At 39.4% G+C, this 18,133-nt stretch overlaps 1 protein-coding gene across 6 annotated transcripts in view; it reads left to right on the plus strand.

Annotated features, from left to right (window-relative positions):
- Positions 1-18,133, plus strand: part of HEPH (hephaestin) — a 98,872-nt gene that overhangs the window by 18,910 nt on the left and 61,829 nt on the right. For all 6 annotated transcript variants that reach the window (XM_063601746.1, XM_008970017.4, XM_008970018.4 and 3 more), the window contains exons 6-14: positions 444-698; positions 2,890-3,058; positions 4,261-4,397; positions 5,858-5,989; positions 8,442-8,653; positions 9,637-9,787; positions 11,333-11,545; positions 14,145-14,358; positions 17,965-18,104. In XM_063601746.1, the coding sequence (XP_063457816.1) occupies positions 444-698; positions 2,890-3,058; positions 4,261-4,397; positions 5,858-5,989; positions 8,442-8,653; positions 9,637-9,787; positions 11,333-11,545; positions 14,145-14,358; positions 17,965-18,104 (1,623 nt within the window). The remainder of the gene's footprint in view (positions 1-443; positions 699-2,889; positions 3,059-4,260; positions 4,398-5,857; positions 5,990-8,441; positions 8,654-9,636; positions 9,788-11,332; positions 11,546-14,144; positions 14,359-17,964; positions 18,105-18,133) is intronic.

An 18,133-nucleotide genomic window follows, 5' to 3' on the forward strand; every position in this document is an offset into this window, starting at 1 on the left:
GGCTTGGATAGCTCAACTTTTTCTTGAATTTTATACCAATTGATTATAAAAGCCATGTTAATTATTCAGCCAATTTGACATTTGTCCTGTGGAAATTTTTAGAATGAAACCACCCTGAAAGAATAGCCTGCAAAATAACTAAATTCCTTAGAGAGCTTCTTCACATTTCTGGTTTGGAATATTGGCTGTAAGCATTTATTAGCTCTATGGCATTGGGAAAGAAGTCTTGGTTTTCTCTCTCTCTCTCTTTTTTAATGAGACTAATGATATCTGCCTATTTCTCAGGGATGTTTTTGAGATTTAAAGAAGATAATACATAGGTCAACACAGTGTGCTGTTTATAACCTCATTTAAATGTTATCTATTATTGTCAAATGGTAAGGCTTCTTCCATTTGGCTGTCCTTTCCTAATCCTGATATTTTCTTTGGGTTTTCTTTTGCAGCAATCAATGGCTTTGTTTTTGGGAATTTACCGGAGCTGAACATGTGTGCACAGAAACGTGTGGCCTGGCATTTGTTTGGCATGGGCAATGAAATTGATGTCCACACAGCATTTTTCCATGGACAGATGCTGACTACCCGTGGACACCACACTGATGTGGCTAACATCTTTCCAGCCACCTTTGTGACTGCTGAGATGGTGCCCTGGGAACCTGGTACCTGGTTAATTAGCTGCCAAGTGAACAGTCACTTTCGAGGTGAGATCCAACATTTCTGACCGTTGGGTTGTAAGAGAGAGGTATGATAATGGTCAAAGGAGGCTGGGTTTCTGGCCTGAAGCCATAAATAAGTCCTCCAGTTGAGGCATCTTGGGATAAAGGATAGCACACTAGATTAGAAGTCAGGGGACCCAGGTTTTTTCCTGAATCTGCTGGGAAACTTGCTGGATAACTTTGGGCACATCTCTCTGTGTTTAATCTTCCCCATCTTGAACATAAGACAGCCTGGGGATGGATAAGTAGACTTTTAATCAGCTTTTTATTATTTGCTTAGAATTCTAAACAATTAATACCTGGAGACATTTTCAACATATTGAACAGGGAGTGAAGGAGAGATTAATTAAAAGAGAGTAACATTTCTGTAGGAGATCATGGTGTATTGTGGGTACATAGTTACACTCTGGTTGGAACTCAATAGCAGTAGGAGTGGAAGGTTTTATTTTCAAAGGGAGAAACATTAATGTCATTGCAGAGCAATGTATTGAGGAGCATCAGATGCATCAGAGGGGAGGAAGAGCGTATGAAGCAATGGAAAGAATAGTAGATAAGTGGTTAGGTTTGAATGGTAGTCTTAGGTTTGTGAAAAACTTTATATGACTTTAGACAGGTGCCTTTCCATTTCTAGGTCACATTTGCCACATCTGTAAAATGGGAAAGTTGGTCTAAATCGTCTCTTAAATCCTCTTCAGCTGTCATTTTCTAGAATTATTTGATTTATGGTAAATTAGAAGGGTGTCAGAAAAGTGATATGTGAGTACTTGAAGTGGATTTTAGTAGGTTAGGAGTTGTAGACTAATAGGATAATAAATCTTGGGTGTTAGGTTTGACACAATAGGGGACAGTTACATGTACTCCATTATCCAGGGTATGTCTTAGCCCCAAAGCTTCCTAGGTAAGAGAGTATAAATATGGATTGGGATTAGAGATGCAGCATGATAGTGGAATAAGCATGGACCTTAGAGACCGACGTGCTTGGATTCAAATCCTGGTTCCATCACTTGTTTAGCCACCTTTGATAAATCATTTCACTTCTCTGAGCCTCTTAATAGAAGTAGTGATGTATACCTCATAAAATTGTAATGAGGTTTTAGAGTAAAAATGTGATTTTGGATCTTAGAGAATAGGGGGATGATATAAACAAGATAGTAGATATAAGAAAATAAAATGAACAATTAAGATCTGTAGTTGAAAGATGAGAGTTTAAGTCTCCACTCCACCTCTGACTAGCTGTGCAACCTTGGGCAAGTTATTTAACCTGTCTGACCTTTAGTTTTCTTCATCCGCAAAAGGGGACATTAAAAGTCTATTTCATACAATGGTTGTAAGCATTGATAGAGATAACATATGTACTCCCTGGGACTGAAATTTTAAAAAAGATGTAAAGCACCTGACACAGAACCTACCTAACATAATACATGTTGAAGAAAATAAATATTTTTTCCTCTCCCTTCATCATACCTCAAGTTTCTAATTTACAAATTTCAAATCTCCCTGGGATGCTGTGGGATGCTAATAAAATAATATAGCTGAGTGACCTCTATAAGTTGCTAAGCCAATATAAGACAGTACCATCCATTGCCATTATGATGCAATGTAGTATATTCCACATTTGAAAACACTACTTAGAATCTACATTTTCCTTACGGTCCCAAGTCTGAAGCTTTATCTTCACTGATAGAAGATGTTCTATTATTTTGGGAGCTTCCCAGTTTACAAATAATTAACCCCTATTTTAAATTTGATGCTCCTACCAGCCCCATGAGGTGGATTTTCCTATTCTCTCCTTTGGCAAAAGAGGGAAGCTCAGATTCAGGAAGTGACTTGCCTAAGGTCCTACAGATAGTGCTTAAAGCTTGGGCTTGAACTCGAGTTTCCTTACTTCTGTCTCTGTGATGTTGCTACAATGTGAGCCTTTATGCAGAGGCAGGAATGAGGATCTAGTAAATGCATCAGTGGTGGTATAAGCAAGTGGAGGTACATGAATTCTACCCTGGACTCTCTCTCTCAGCCATGCACTTTAAGAGTGAGAGAAAGCGGCCCATTTTGGAACAGGAGTAAAGAGAATAGTGGAGGGTGGGTGGAGGAAACACTAACAGAAGGAGGAAGGTGAGTCCTCTGGGTTAAAATCCTATTGGATAGAATGGGGTCAGCCATAATGTTCTTCCTTCAGATGGCATGCAGGCACTCTACAAGGTCAAGTCTTGCTCCATGGCCCCTCCTGTGGACCTGCTCACAGGCAAAGTTCGACAGTACTTCATTGAGGCCCATGAGATTCAATGGGACTATGGCCCAATGGGGCATGATGGGAGTACTGGGAAGAATTTGAGAGAGCCAGGCAGGTAAGAGGCAGTGGGATCCCTCTCTTTAATTCTGGGTCCAGCTCCAAACATTTATTATCTTTCTTCCAGAAATCTCTCACTTTACTCAGGGATCCAAATCATTGTCTGGCTGGGGTTACATGAACCAACTGTTAGCCAAGTTCTTGTGTCCCCCTGGAGAGCTTGCTCTTGGGGAGATACAGGTAGCAAAGCTTTTTGTGGGGTTATTCCATATCCCCACGAAGGGTCCAAACAGAGTTTGAAGTTGGTCCTACTATAATTCCTGGCGATTTTCATAAAGGAAAGCCTAGGTGGGACCAGTTCTTGTATCAGTTGAAATAGCTTTTATTCCAGGTTTCTTCACTTTACCCATTATTTACCTCCTTGCTCCTTCATTTCTTTTCTATAGTCTGAATGAGGCATTTGAGCAGGGGTATAAAAAGCACTCTGAGAAATGTAGGAAGAGAGGCAGCCTGCTTTTTGGCTATCACATGCCCATTCTTTTGAAGGAATTTCTCCAAGTTCTCCTGCCTCATCCATGACCCAGATATGGGCAAGATAGAGTAGGAGGTTAGTGCCCTACTCAGTTGCTGGGTCTTAAGTCATACCACTCACTGGGCAATCGATGATGACAGGTCTTCCACAGAGGAGGCACTTGATAGGTAACTAAGAGAGGGGTTGGGGGAAGATCCTTCATGGTTATACTTCTAGCAGGAAATAATAGAGTAAATCTGGAGAAAACTTAGGAAAGTTGGTGTTTGAATCTCAGCATGGATTCTACGATTTCCAGCTGGGCTTATTAACATAGTGGGCTTTCATTTTGGAGTGAGAGAAAGGATTATTAATACCTAAGGATGATTAAGGACAGATGTAGACTATGAATCTCTGGAGGGCAGAACTGGTCCCAGTGCCTGGAAATTATAAGCAAGAATATTCCAACTTACACTAAAATAGAATTCCAATAATTTAAAATATCCAACAGTAAGGGAGATTGTCTCCTCTGGATATGAGTTTCCTATTTTTGGAAAGGCTCAAGCAGAAGCTGTATATAACTTTCTAGTGGTGCCACCAAAGGAGATATCTTCACTGGTGGGAGTTAACTTAGATGAGCTCTGAGGTCCTTCCTAAATATAAAGATTCATAACTTGGTGAGACTAAGGGTGAGATGGGAGTCTATTTGATACCTAATGAAATAATATCATATTTTCCTTTTTATACATCAGTATCTCAGATAAGTTTTTCCAGAAGAGCTCCAGCCGAATTGGGGGCACTTACTGGAAAGTGCGATATGAAGCCTTTCAAGATGAGACATTCCAAGAGAAGATGCATTTGGAGGAAGATAGGCATCTTGGAATCCTGGGTGAGGAATTTTTAAAATATGAAATTCATTTACTAGAGCCAGAGAATTGAGGAAGACTTTGAAACTGAGGCCTGGACATCACTTAGGAGCACATTGTAGACCAGCATCTCCCAAAGTGAGTCTTATGAGATGATTGTTTTGTGAAAGAGTTATGAGTCTGAATGTGTTTGTAAAACCACTAAGTTAAGCAGTTAAGTAGTGCTTTTTATGCTACAGGATTTCTAGGAGCCTTAGATTTATTTTTGTTTATCATGAATCTCCACTTTTTTTCAGTGAATATCTTCCAATACCACTGATGTACAGTACACATTTTTAGAATTCCTTCTCTAGAAGTATTCCTAAAGGGCTACATAAGGCAGTAAGACTGTATAGGTTCTCAGCAATCTGGGGCCAGTAGCAGATTGGCATGACATGCAGACATACTTGAAATAGGAGGAATGCAGAATAGGCTTAGAGTCTGAACTTGAAGAAGGTATCTAGAAGGGCTAAACCAAGGTTAGATGTGGTTTAGTAGCATGATGGAACCAGAAAATAAAATAGGCCAGATGGAAAAAAAACTTTGGAAATTAATATAATGGACCATACTCGGGATAGGTGTGTGCCAGTTGATTCTAGATCTGATAATGGACAATAGATCTTACATCAGCTGGATAGGGAGATACAATGAGGGGAAATCCACCATAGGAAAGAGAGATGGTGGTGAGCCTGAAGGAATTATCATTGGCTGGACTTCAGTATGAGTGCCCAGTCTTTGAGATGAGGTGAAACATTAGATGTGGAAATTGAATAGGAAACCAAGCTAGAAACTCTGACCAAGAGTTAGAGCCGGAATAAGTGCCCAGTTTTGGTACTTTTTGTCTGCTTCAAAGATGACCTAAGCTAGATTACATGTGGTGGGTAATGAAGTTCAGAAGAGTCCAGGAGTTGTGGCTAGATTACCTAGTCCAGTGCCTGGATAGAAGATATCATAATTCTCTTTGCTCAGAATTGGTTTCAGATTGAGGCAAGCACAGATCTTAGATAGGTCCACAAAGACATGTAGCTATGGGATCTGGGACAATAAAGTAAGTGAAAATGAGATGGGGGCTGACAATGGGATGAGAGAAATTGCTGGCCTCTGGTCCTGGCTGAATGGCTAATCAACCATTTAAATTTGCATAGGTAAATTCCACCTCTCTCAGCTGAAATTTTCTCATCTGTAAATTGGAGTTAATAATTTCTGCCCTATATGCCTTAAAATGATGTTTGAGAATCAAAATAAGATAATGGATTTCCCAGTGTTTTCTGTAATTGTAAATTGCAATATACTTGAAAGGAATTGTTCTTATTATTACAAAGAAAAGTTTTTTATTTTCTTCTTCACTTTCACTTTCCTTTTCTTTCCCTCCCTCTTCTTCCATTTCCTTCCTCCCTGTTTATCCCTTTCATCATTCTCATTGTCTCTCCTTCCCATTTTCCAGGGCCAGTGATCCGGGCTGAGGTGGGTGACACCATTCAGGTGGTCTTCTACAACCGTGCCTCCCAGCCATTCAGCATGCAGCCCCATGGGGTCTTTTATGAGAAAGACTATGAAGGCACTGTGTACAATGATGGTGAGCCAACAGGGTTTCTAGTAAATGTGGGCTCTAGGTGGTACCATGTGTCTCTAGAAAACAAATAAATGGGAGATGGAGAGGATGAAGTAGGCAGAATTAGTTGCCATATGTGGATGCTGTTGAATGAATGAATAATATAATAGTAAAACAGAGCTGGGCTTCAATAATAAGAGAAAATTTCTTTTAAATATATTTAAATATATCCTAATTTTAAAAATAAGTTTATTATAGAACTCTGAAAAGCAGACAATTACAAAGTAAATAAGCATCATTTATAGATTGTCATATAAATTTTGATATACCTTTAAATATTTTTATGTGCTTATACAAGTCTATATATAGAGATATGTGATCATATGGTTTGTACAGTTTTGCATCCTACTATTCTCAGTTACCATTGTATTGTGTTTGTTTTTCTATGCCATTAAAATGCTACAAACATTTTAATGACTATAAAACACTTTATCTCAAGGATTTGTCGAAATTTATTTACTTTTTCCTCTATTGCTTGGACATGTAGGTTTTTTCAGTATTTTTGAATATTGTAAGTCAGGTTGCAATGAATGAATGCGTATATCCTAGCTTGCATTTTGGATTACTGTATCAGGAGAGAATCTTAGAAGTGAGAGTATTGTGTAATTGATTTTTTACTTTATCTAAGAATATTAATGCATGCTAATTCTAGCCAAACTATAAAAGAAAAACTGAAAGCATAAAGAGCAAAGTTGCAGACAAATCTAGAATGAACATTCTATAAGGCAACTGGTCTAGTCTCTTCAAGAAGTCAATACCATCAATAAGGGGATTAGAGACATAACAAATGAAATGTGCACATTTTGATTGATTCTGCTTGTAAAAATAGCTTTAGGAGACATTTTGGAGATAATTGCAAAATTCTTGATATAGACTGGATATTAGATGTTATTAGGGAATTTTCTTAGGTGGAATAATGGCATTATAGCAACATAGGAGATGCATGCTAATATCATGATGTTTGTATTCTACTTCCAAATGATTCAACAAAAGCAAACAAACAAAAACTGTATGTATGTGTGTGTAGATGTATATACACATAGAGTAGATAAATAAAGATGGCAAAATGTTAGCAATAGACTCTAGGTGATAGGTTGATCATTGCACTATTTTTTAAAGTTTTCTGTATATTTGAAAATTTGAAAAGTAAGAAATAATGAATGAATAAGGAAAGATAGGTTAAAACCATCCTAAATTATAGCCCCTTGTTATAAGCTATACTAGAAATATCCTTCCATATGTTTCTTTGAATGTTTTTATAAACCTTTCTTCAGAATATATTTTTAAGTTGGGGAATTGCTATATCAGAGGCTATGTACATTAAAATTTTTGGTACCTACACCCAAATTACTCTCTGGAAAGATTTGCAGTCCTATCAGTTTAGAGTTCCATTAGCAGTACCTGAGGAGGACTCCTTTTCTTACAACCTCATCAGCACTGGGGAAATCTTTTTAATCTTGTCAAAATGGCAGTCTTGTAGGCAAACGACAGCATCAACAAAACTCACTGTTGTTTTGATTTACATTTGTTTGATTATTTCATGTTGTACATTCAGTATTTATTGCATATATTATTCTACTTGTGCATATGAACCTTTTAAAGAAATAGCTTTGTCTACATTTTTGTGTACTTTTTTTTTCAAATTTTGTCTATATTTTTTTTCAAGTGTTATTCCCTTTTACATTTACACTCTTTATAGGTGAGTGAGTAGGGTAGGTGCCATCTAAACCACTTCTTACCATCATGCATTATTACAATTTGTAAAATCTTTGCTAAATTAATTTGTAAAAAAGTTATCTAGCTATTTTCAATTGTACTTCTTTGATTACTGATGGCATGAAAATTTGAAAAAGGTCTGTGCATTGCTTGACCATGTCTTGTGTCCATTTTAGAAATTACAGCCTTAGTGTTTTATATATATTTATGTATATATATACATACATACATAACATATACACACCCACATGTACATAATACATATTAAAAGAAAAAAATTAAATAATCAGAGCTGTTCAAAGATGACATGGACTATAATGGCAGGTAGTGAGTCCCCCATCACTGGAGAGTTTTAAGCAGAAGTAGGGATGTAAGAGCAGATTAATGTATGTTTTCAAGTGAGAGATGTTCCAAATAAGTCTTAAAGTCCATTTTTAGTCCCAAGGTCCTATGATTTTGGAAAACCGAAACATAGGGAAGATTAAATTGCTGCATTTCATATAGCAAGTAATGGAAGAACGAGAAAATAAACTCATCTCTTGACTCCTTGACCAGAGTTCTCCTCATTATTCAATATTCCATGTTGCTGCTACTGCTGCTCCAAAATGCCTTTGTAGTTCATAATCTTTATTTCACTGTTTGGAGCTGATGATTCTCATTCTAGTCAATCTAAGTAATGAGTCCCATATTTTCACTACAGGCTCATCTTACCCTGGCTTGGTTGCCAAGCCCTTTGAGAAAGTAACATACCGCTGGACAGTCCCCCCTCATGCCGGTCCCACTGCTCAGGATCCTGCTTGTCTCACTTGGATGTACTTCTCTGCTGCAGATCCCATAAGAGACACAAATTCTGGCCTGGTGGGCCCGCTGCTGGTGTGCAGGGCTGGTGCCTTGGGTGCAGATGGCAAGCAGGTATTGTCAGGGTTATCTGGCTGGAAAGCCTGCTGGGAGAAGGATGAAGCTGGGTTGCTGGACAGGAGTTAAGCATGGAACTGGGTTCTAAAGTTTAGGGAATAGAAGAAAAATAATCAAGCTGGTCCATCAGAAATTAATAGTTGGTGACCTCATGCTATCTTGCATGTTATTTTTTGTACTGACAAATATATATCTTCCTTAGCCTTGCAGATAATTCATGATATCCTTTCAACATCTTCTTCTTTCCTCCCTCCTTCCCTCCCTCCCTCCCTCTCCCTTTCTCTCTCCCGCTCTCCCTTTCCCTCTCCCTCACCTCGGTGGCCCCTAAACCTTGCTCCTGATCCATAAATCTGCTTTAATATTTGCTTGTCTTCTTTTGTATTCAGCCCACGATTTCTAGCTGTGTAACATTGGGTGAGCTACTTAACTTCTCTTTGACTCCGTTTCCTCATTTGTAAAAATGGGATAATGATGGAAGAAGATACCTTGGATTTCTGTGAAGATTAATTAAAATAACCCATATAAAGTGCCTAGCACAGTGTCTGGCACATATTAAGCACTCAGTAAATGTTAGTGGTAACAATAATTATCACTGATATTACTTATCTTTTATTTTCTAGTTTCCCCCCAAGACCCTCCCCTGCTTTTCTAGCCACCTCCCCTCATTCCTCTCCCCAGGTGATTACCATCTCTCTTCTTTTACACTCTATACCTCTTATTTCTTATCCTATGCTCCTTCCCTGCCCACTTTCATACAGTCTTCCCTGTCAGGCTTGTACTTTTATTGTGACCTTCTTCTCTCATCTGCAATTTGAGGTTACCTAAGGAAAAACTGCTGCAGCTCTGGATAGGAGGTATGGTCTCAAAATGGGAAAAGGAAATGGGAAAGAATCTGGCATCCCTTGATCTGTAATGACACAGTCCACAACTGCTGAAACTATTGTCATTATTCCCTCTACTTTCTTCTATTGGGCCTGCAGAAAGGGGTGGATAAAGAATTCTTTCTTCTCTTCACTGTGTTGGATGAGAACAAGAGCTGGTACAGCAATGCCAATCAAGCAGCTGCTATGTTGGATTTCCGACTGCTTTCAGAGGATATTGAGGGCTTCCAAGACTCCAATCGGATGCATGGTATGGGGAGTACTTTTGCCCTGGGCTAAATTGAGGGTCCCAAGTAAAATCTAACTTTAACCGTAGTCATGACCAATCCTGAAAACACTGATTTTATTGGTCATCTCTGTCCAAGAGGCGAGCTAGATTGAGAGATTCAACCGAACACAGCAGATCTTATACTTAGTACCTTTGGGTGCTGTGTCCTGTGTTACACAGTATGGGGGAAACTGGAAGAAAGTACTGCAAAATGAGGGTGCGCACAAGAAATCTACAAGAGATTGTGAAGAATAAGCCAGATGATACCTTTCCAATCTTATCTCCCCTCTTCCTTATATTTTAGTACCTTGGGTCCCCTACCCCATACTCCAGCCAACTGGGGCTATTTTTCTTTGTGAACATGCTGATTTCATGCTTTTGCAGTGCTGTTCCCTTCACTTGAAATGCTCCATCTCTTGGTTCCCATTACTAGTTAGTTTCATCATTTGGAAAAAGTAAAACCATCTCATGAGCAAAGTTCATTCCAGTTAGAATTTACTGAGCGCCTAATTGGTACTAGGTAATGTGCTAGGTGCTCAGGCAGTCACATAGATATAGAAAAAAAATGATATGCTTCCTGTTATGTCGATCCAGTGCAGGAAATAGATTTGTAAGTAAATCACCAGAAAGTATATCAGTTACAATCCATGGCAACTGATACTGCAGAATTTTGTGGGATAAAATTTTCATGGATCGAAGAGAGAGTAATAACTGCTTTACAGAGTATATCTGAACGAAGATACGACAGGTAAGTGGTAGGATGCCATAGAAAGAGACCATAAGGGAAGTTTATTCCAGAAACAGGAAATCATGTGAAAAGTCAACAGGTATTATCAAAGCACCTACAATATTTAAAGCTTTGGTAATGCAGAGAAAAATAGAGCTCACAGGACAATGGTGTGTGTGTGTGTCTGTGTGTGTGTGTGTATGGAAGAGGATGGGAGGACAGACTGCAGGTAAGGGTACCAGAGAGGAGGCTATTTTAGTTCAGGCCAGGGAGGATGAGGGCCAGAACCAGGGCAGTAGCAGTGAAGATGAAGAGGAGGAAACAGGTTGAGAGCTGAAGATGGAATTTTCAGTACCCAACACGTATAGGGGGGTGGAAAATGAGATCAATATGGAAAAGGAACAATCAGAGTGGTTGTAAAAGGACCAGAAAGTATGTTGCCACAGAAACCAAGGAAGGAGAGTTTCAAGAAATAGGGAATAGGAGAGATTGGTGTGTGTGTGTGTGTGTGTGTGTGTGTGTGTGTGTGTGTGTGTTGTAGTGGAGAATAGTTCAATGTTGTCAGGATGTGGATCATGGTGGAGGTGAGGCCGGAAAGGACAGTTGAGCACTCATCCCAAAGACAGAGATATTCACGAGTAGAGTTAAAGTGGCATAGAGAGGAAGGCAGAGGTGTTGAGGATGACTCAGCAGTTTCAAGTTGTGTGAAACCATAGTACATAGCTGATGCCATGCTCCTGGCCAGTGCTGGAGTAGTCTGGTCTCATCTCCCCACCTTGTCTTGTGTTTTTGTTTTCCAGCCATTAATGGGTTTCTGTTCTCTAACCTGCCCAGGCTGGACATGTGCAAGGGTGACACAGTGGCCTGGCACCTGCTCGGCCTGGGCACAGAGACTGATGTGCATGGAGTCATGTTCCAGGGCAACACTGTGCAGCTTCAGGGCATGAGGAAGGGTGCAGCTATGCTCTTTCCTCATACCTTTGTCATGGCCATCATGCAGCCTGACAACCTTGGTAAGTGCCTTAGCGGCTGGCCCTAGAGGCTTTGTTGGGTATAGGGCCAGGAATGGGGTCGGGAAGAGGGAGGGATGGTGAAAAGAAAATAATAGGCATGTTAAGGGTTCTAGGAAGTTTTTAAAAACACTTGTCTTTTTCTTCTTCAATGTGCTCTCCATGTTCTGGTTACTTGGATTCCCTACCCAGCTGCAGGCAGAATAGTTAGTAGAAGGTGGAGGAAGCTCTTTTCTGGAACAACAGAAGGGAAGTTGGGATGTTGCTCAGCTTTAGTGAAGTTCTTATATGGCAGGGAGTGGACTTGACAACACAGAGATTTTATAGGTACAGTACTTTTATTGGGAGGAAGGTCAATAAAATGCACTTATAAGTGCTATCAAATTGATATTCTGTGAGGCTTTCTACAGACTCTCTCATTTCTGATCTCTCCCTCTCTCTTTCTCTTTCTACCCATGATGCGCCCCACCCTCTGCCCCCTGCCACCCCGTGTGTGTGTTTGTGTGTGTGTGTGGTGATGTAACAATTTCAGCCTGGAAATCAGAACACAGGAGCCCTAGTTCAGGCTCTTTCATTAACTTGCTGCGTAACTTTGGTCTAATTACTTCCCTTCTCTCTAGCTAGATTTCCTCCCTTGATTCTTTCCTTTCTGCCTTCCTTCCTTCTGTCCTTTTGTCCTCCCTCCATCTCTCCTTCCCTCTATATCCTTTTTCTTCCTTTTATGAATATATTTGAGTATAATATTTCTTCAGATTCTATGTATTTCTAGAATTTCATAATGGAGCAGTTATCTTTTCTTTAGTCCCTATGGTGTATTTTTTTTTCCAGCCATTAGATGGCAATAGTGTTTGTAAGAACAACCTGTCAGCTCCACGCAGTTCCTATTAAACTTTTGTTTTACTCCTGTAAATTCCATTCATATCTGGGGGGAAAAACATCCTTGAACAAGTGTCTTCAACGCTTTAATAATATTAACCTAGTCCTGAGTTTGACAAACACTTGACATAAAGCTGGTGTCCTCAGAAATAGAAAGGACAATTTGGAGGCTATTGCAGTTTTCTCTGTGAGAGAAGCTTGTGGCTTGGACTCGGGAAGTGGCAGTTTAAACGAAAAAATAATTTTGAAGGAATTGCTGATAGGATTTACTGATGCAATAGATAATGGTGGTAAGGGAAATAGAAGAAATAGATGTGGAAAGAAATGAGTAGACCCTTTCTTTCCACGTGTTTATAAACTAGTAGAAGGGATCATTTTAAAAGAGAGGGGCACTTAGCCCTTTAACATGTGGTTTAGATATAAAGTGCATTAGAGGTGGAGAAGTGAAGAATGTAGAACTCTATTTGGGCCAAAATAGTCAGGGAGGGCTTTCTGGAAAAGAAACATGAATTGAGTCTTGGATAATGAGTGGACTCTCATAGATACTTGGGGGTGGGGTGGGCAGGTAAGTTCCAGAAAGAGGGTAACAAAATGAATGAAGATTTCAAGGTAGGAATGAATGAGATGTGTGAAACAGTCAGAGTTCCATGTAGTTGGAGTGCTAGTTGAGTTTGAGACAATGTGTGGGAGGTGGTACTAGATTGGTAGTTTGGTGCCAACTCATAGAAGGCTTTGAAAGCCAGGAAGAAGAGTTTGTAGTGATGGGATAAGCACTGAGCAGCAAAGTAAGGAAACAATGAGAGTAATGTTCTAAGAAATTTAGCTTCTTTTGATTGACATTGAGTTTGAGTATCCTTGAGGTAGAAATTTGGAGCTTAAGATCTGGTCCAGGCAACTTCACAACACAGACATTTAAGACTGTTTGTTACCTGTGCATTCCATTGTAAAAAACGAGTGAAGGACCTTCTAAAGCTGTCTTAGGTAAGCATCCCTCTGCAATCAAGACATTCTCTTTCTTTTTACCTAACTATTGAAGTCTACTTTATTTCTTTGGTACTTGATAGGAGACAACTCATCAATGTTTTTCTTGGAATAAGAATTATTACAGCTATATTTACTTATTTATAGCATCACTTAACTGAACATTGAATATGTTCTATACTAAGCACTGTTCACAAATTATTGTGTTTAATTGTAAAACAACCAAATAAAGTAAAATAATCCTCATTTTACTGATGAGGGAACTGAAAAACACAGAGGTTTAGCAATTGCCACAAGGTTTTATGTGTGCATATATATATATATACACACACACACACATAATATATTTTTATATATGTATATATATATGATTTATATATAATAAATGAAAGATACGGTTACCAACCATGGCAGTTTGCCTAGTACTGAGGGGTTTCTAGGAATATGGGACTTACAGTGCTAAAACTAGAAACACCCTGGAAGAAGTTGGTTATTCTAGCGGCAGAGTTTAGTTTTAATAAACCCAGTGTATGTAGCTTTGGAGCCGGAGCTCTTAACCTTTGAGCCCATTACTCTCAATAAACTTTAAATACTCTTTTATCTATGTGTAGTTAAGGCAAGAGCCTTATCTGAGACTATCTGAAACTAACTCTTTTCTGCAGTATGCCTAGGGAAAGGCAGGAAATCCCCCAGGCACCACCCAGGGATGTTCTGAGTCAGATTTTTCTCTCTGATCCTCCCTCAGGGACATTTGAGATTTATTGCCAGGCAGGCAGCCATCGAGAAGCAGGGATGAGGGCAATCTATAATGTCTCCCAGTGTCCTGGCCACCAAGCCACCCCTCGCCAACGCTACCAAGCTGCAAGAATCTACTATATCATGGCAGAAGAAGTAGAGTGGGACTATTGCCCTGACCGGAGCTGGGAACGGGAATGGCACAACCAGTCTGAGAAGGACAGGTAAGGCTTCAGAAATGGAGAGATTACACTTTTAGAAAAGCATTTTGCAAATGAGAATACTGAAATTCTGAGATGAGGAGACTCTTATCTCAGGTATCCTAATATGATACCAACAGATTTGGGAGATGGGGCTATAATGCAGCTCTTATGAATTCTAGCTCACTGCTGCTTCCATATTGATATAGGGAGGGAATAAAGCTTGCCCACACCTTCACCCTCTTAATCTTTGTCTCTCTTTTTTCAGTTAGCTGGAAATATTTACCCTGGGACTTAAATTTTACAGGATTTACTCAAGGGATTGAATGTCTCAAGCTCAGCTGTCCCTTGACAAAATGGCATTGCATTTATTAAGGTACAGACTAAGCTATGTAGCAGAAAATGTCTAAAACAGAGTGATTTAAATATGATAGAATTTTATTTCTTATTCACATAATAATACAAATATGAGCAATTCAGGGCTGGCAGGTGAACCCTATCATCCTCAGCACTTGCTTTCCTTTCTGGGGCCAAGATGTCTGTTCCAGTTGTAGCTATTCCCAGCTATCATGAAGAAAGAAAGAAGTCCAGGGCAAGCAGCATTGTCTATAAGGACACAGCATGGAAATTGTATATATCACTTTTTCTTATACTCTGTTGTTCTGAACTAATTCTTATGGCCATAATTGGCTGCAAAAAGAGTCTAAAAGATGTAATCTCTAATTAGTCAGCCATGTGCTCAGCTAAAAGTTAGGTGATTCTATTACTAAAAAAGAAGGAGAGAACGGAAATGGAGATACAAATTAGCAGTCTCCACTACTTTGTTTTTGGTGCTGTCACTACACTTTAGCAATTTTTACTCTTTACGTTGTTCGTTGAAGGTTGAAGTCTTCCTGCTAAACATCTAAAAATTTTACTTTATTTTTAATTCTTGATTTTTGATGTTCAGATAGACATACAATTATGAAAACAAAAATCCATGGAATGTATGCTAAGTTTTCTGTAAACAGAAGCAGATTACTGGGCTGGACATTTTTTTGAAGATTCCATCTATCACCTCTGTCTATATACATGCTAAAAGGAAAACATATTACTAATTGATACTGACTTTGAAAACACTAATTTAAGCCGCAATTGAATTATCAGCAACTACTGAGAATAAAATTTGACTTTATGTAGAAATCAGTTATTTATTTAGTTCCTCTCACTTGTTTCTGATCAGAACCCAGTGAGATACATCTAACAAGATCTTATAATTTAAAAAAAAGAAAAAGGAAAAGAGATATTTACATCAGTTTTTTAAAAATATAATATTAGTTGCTAGCATTCAGGTAGGGCCCACGTGAGAATGGTTTTTTTTGATAATTTGGACTTTTATTATAGATTCAGGCAGTACATGTGCAGGTTTCTTACATGGGTATATTGTGCGATGCTACGTTTTAGAATATAAATGATCCTGTCATCCAGGTAGTGAGCATAGTATCCAATAGTTAGTTTTTCAACCGTTTTCCCCATCCCTCCTCCCCCTTTAGTAATCCCCAGTGTCTCTTGTTAAATCTTTCTTTTAATTAATTTCAACTTTTATTTTAGGTATGGGGGTACATGTGCAGGTTTGTTACATGGGCATATTATGTGATGCTGAGGTTTGGGGTACAGATCCCATCACATAGGTAGTAAGCATAGTACCCAATAGTTTTTCAACCCTTGCCCTCCACCCCAATTTCTATTGTTGCCATCTTTATGTCGATATGTACCCAATGCATAGCTACCACTTATAAGTGAGAACTTTTTTGTTTTCTGTTCCTGCATTCATTTGCTGAGAAATTAATGGCCTCCAGGTACATCCACGTTGCTGAAAAGGACATAATTTCATTCTTTTTCAAGTCTGCATAGAATTCCATTGTTTATACATACCACATTTTCTTTATCCAGTCCACCACTGATGGGCACCTAGGTTGATTCTATGTCTTTGCTATTGTGAATAGTGCTGTGATGAACATATGAATGCATGCGTCTTTTTGATAGAATGATCTATTTTTCATGCTTTTTTTTTTTTTTTTTTTGAGATAGAGTCTCAGTCTGTCACCCAGGCTGGAGTGCAGTGGTGTGATCTTGGCTCACTGCAACCACCACCTCCCAGGTTCAAGCAATTCTCCTGCCTCAGCCTCCCAAGTAGCTGGGACTACAGGTGCATGCTGCCACACCCATTTATTGCCCATTTTTAATGGGGTGATTTGTTTTTTGCTTGCTGAATTGTTTCAGTTTTTGGAAATTTTAAAAAGTGACTTCCTGTCTCTGAGCCTGGGTATACTCATCTTGAAAATGATGCAGTATAAGATGAAAAAACAGGACTAGAAAATGAGGGAGGGAAGGAGCAGCAGACTTGAATCTAAATCCTGGCTCACTTTCTGGCTAACAATGTCACTTGTAGAATAAGTCCTGTCATCTCTGTGCAATTGATTGCACCTCTGGCACCTACCTACCCCATAGGCCTATTAGAAATATCAAATGATAAATCTGTTTGTAAACTAGACAGAATCCTATAAGGAGAAAATCTGTAAGATTTCATTCCCTCCCTACGTCTCACCATCCTTTGCCCTCTGATTGCAGCAGTAGTTAATACTTTCCTGCCACCTTGTATCTTGCCTTTTGTAAAACTAATTTCATCAAGACATCATTAGGGCTGGAGCTAAAGCCTGTGGCTTCTGATTCTTAGCCCAGTGCTCTTATAGTATGAATTATATACCAAATTTGTATTTGGATGATGGCAAACAAGGAAACCTGCCATCTTTTTTTTTTTTTTTTTTTTTTTTTTTTTGACAAAGCCTCACTCTGTTGCCCAGGCTGGAGTGCAGTGGCATGATCTTGGCTCACAGCAACCTCTGCCTCCCAGGTTCAAGTGATTCTTGTGCCTCAGCCACCCAAGTAGCTGGGATTACAGGCACAAGCCACTACACCCAGCTGATTTTTTTTTTTAATTTTTGGTAGAGATAGGGTTTTGCCATGTTGGGCAGGCTGGTCTCAAACTCCTGAGCTTAAGCAATCTACCGGCCTGAGCATCCCAAAGTGCTGAGATTACAGGTGTGAGCCACTGTGTATGGCATACCTGCCAACTTTAATTGTGGTTATGCAGCCAATGTGGTGAGAAGTCTGACATTAGAAGAAATAGGGGCCAGGTGTGGTGGCTCATGCCTGTAATCCCAGCACTTTGGGAGGCCAAGGTGGGTGAATCATCTGAGGTCAGGAGTTCAAAACCAGCCTGACCAACATGGAGAAACCCTGTCTCTACTAAAAAATACAAAAATTAGCCGGGCGTGGTGGCGCATGCCTGTAATCCCAGCTACTCTGGAGGCTGAGGCAGGATAATCGCTTGAACTCGGAAGGCGGAGGTTGTGGTGAGCCGAGATCATGCCATTGCACTCCAGCCTGGGCAACAAGAGCGAAACTCCGTCTAAAAAAAAAATAATAATAAATAAATTTTAAAAAAAGAAAAACAAAGAAATAGGTCCCCCCCTTTTTTTTTTCTGTCTGTGACATGAAGCTGGTTCTGACTTAGCTTCCCCATAAATATTCAAATGAAAATGAGGGGTTGATGGCCAGGTGCTGATAGTACTCTTTGGATTCCTCTAGTTACGGTTACATTTTCCTGAGCAACAAGGATGGGCTCCTGGGTTCCAGATACAAGAAAGCTGTATTCAGGGAATACACTGATGGTACATTCAGGATCCCTCGGCCAAGGACTGGACCAGAAGAACACTTGGGAATCTTGGGTAAGGGAATTCTACTTCCCTCCTAGTGT

Source organism: Pan paniscus, chromosome X (genome assembly GCF_029289425.2).
Source record: "Pan paniscus chromosome X, NHGRI_mPanPan1-v2.0_pri, whole genome shotgun sequence".
Lineage (NCBI taxonomy): Eukaryota > Metazoa > Chordata > Mammalia > Primates > Hominidae > Pan > Pan paniscus.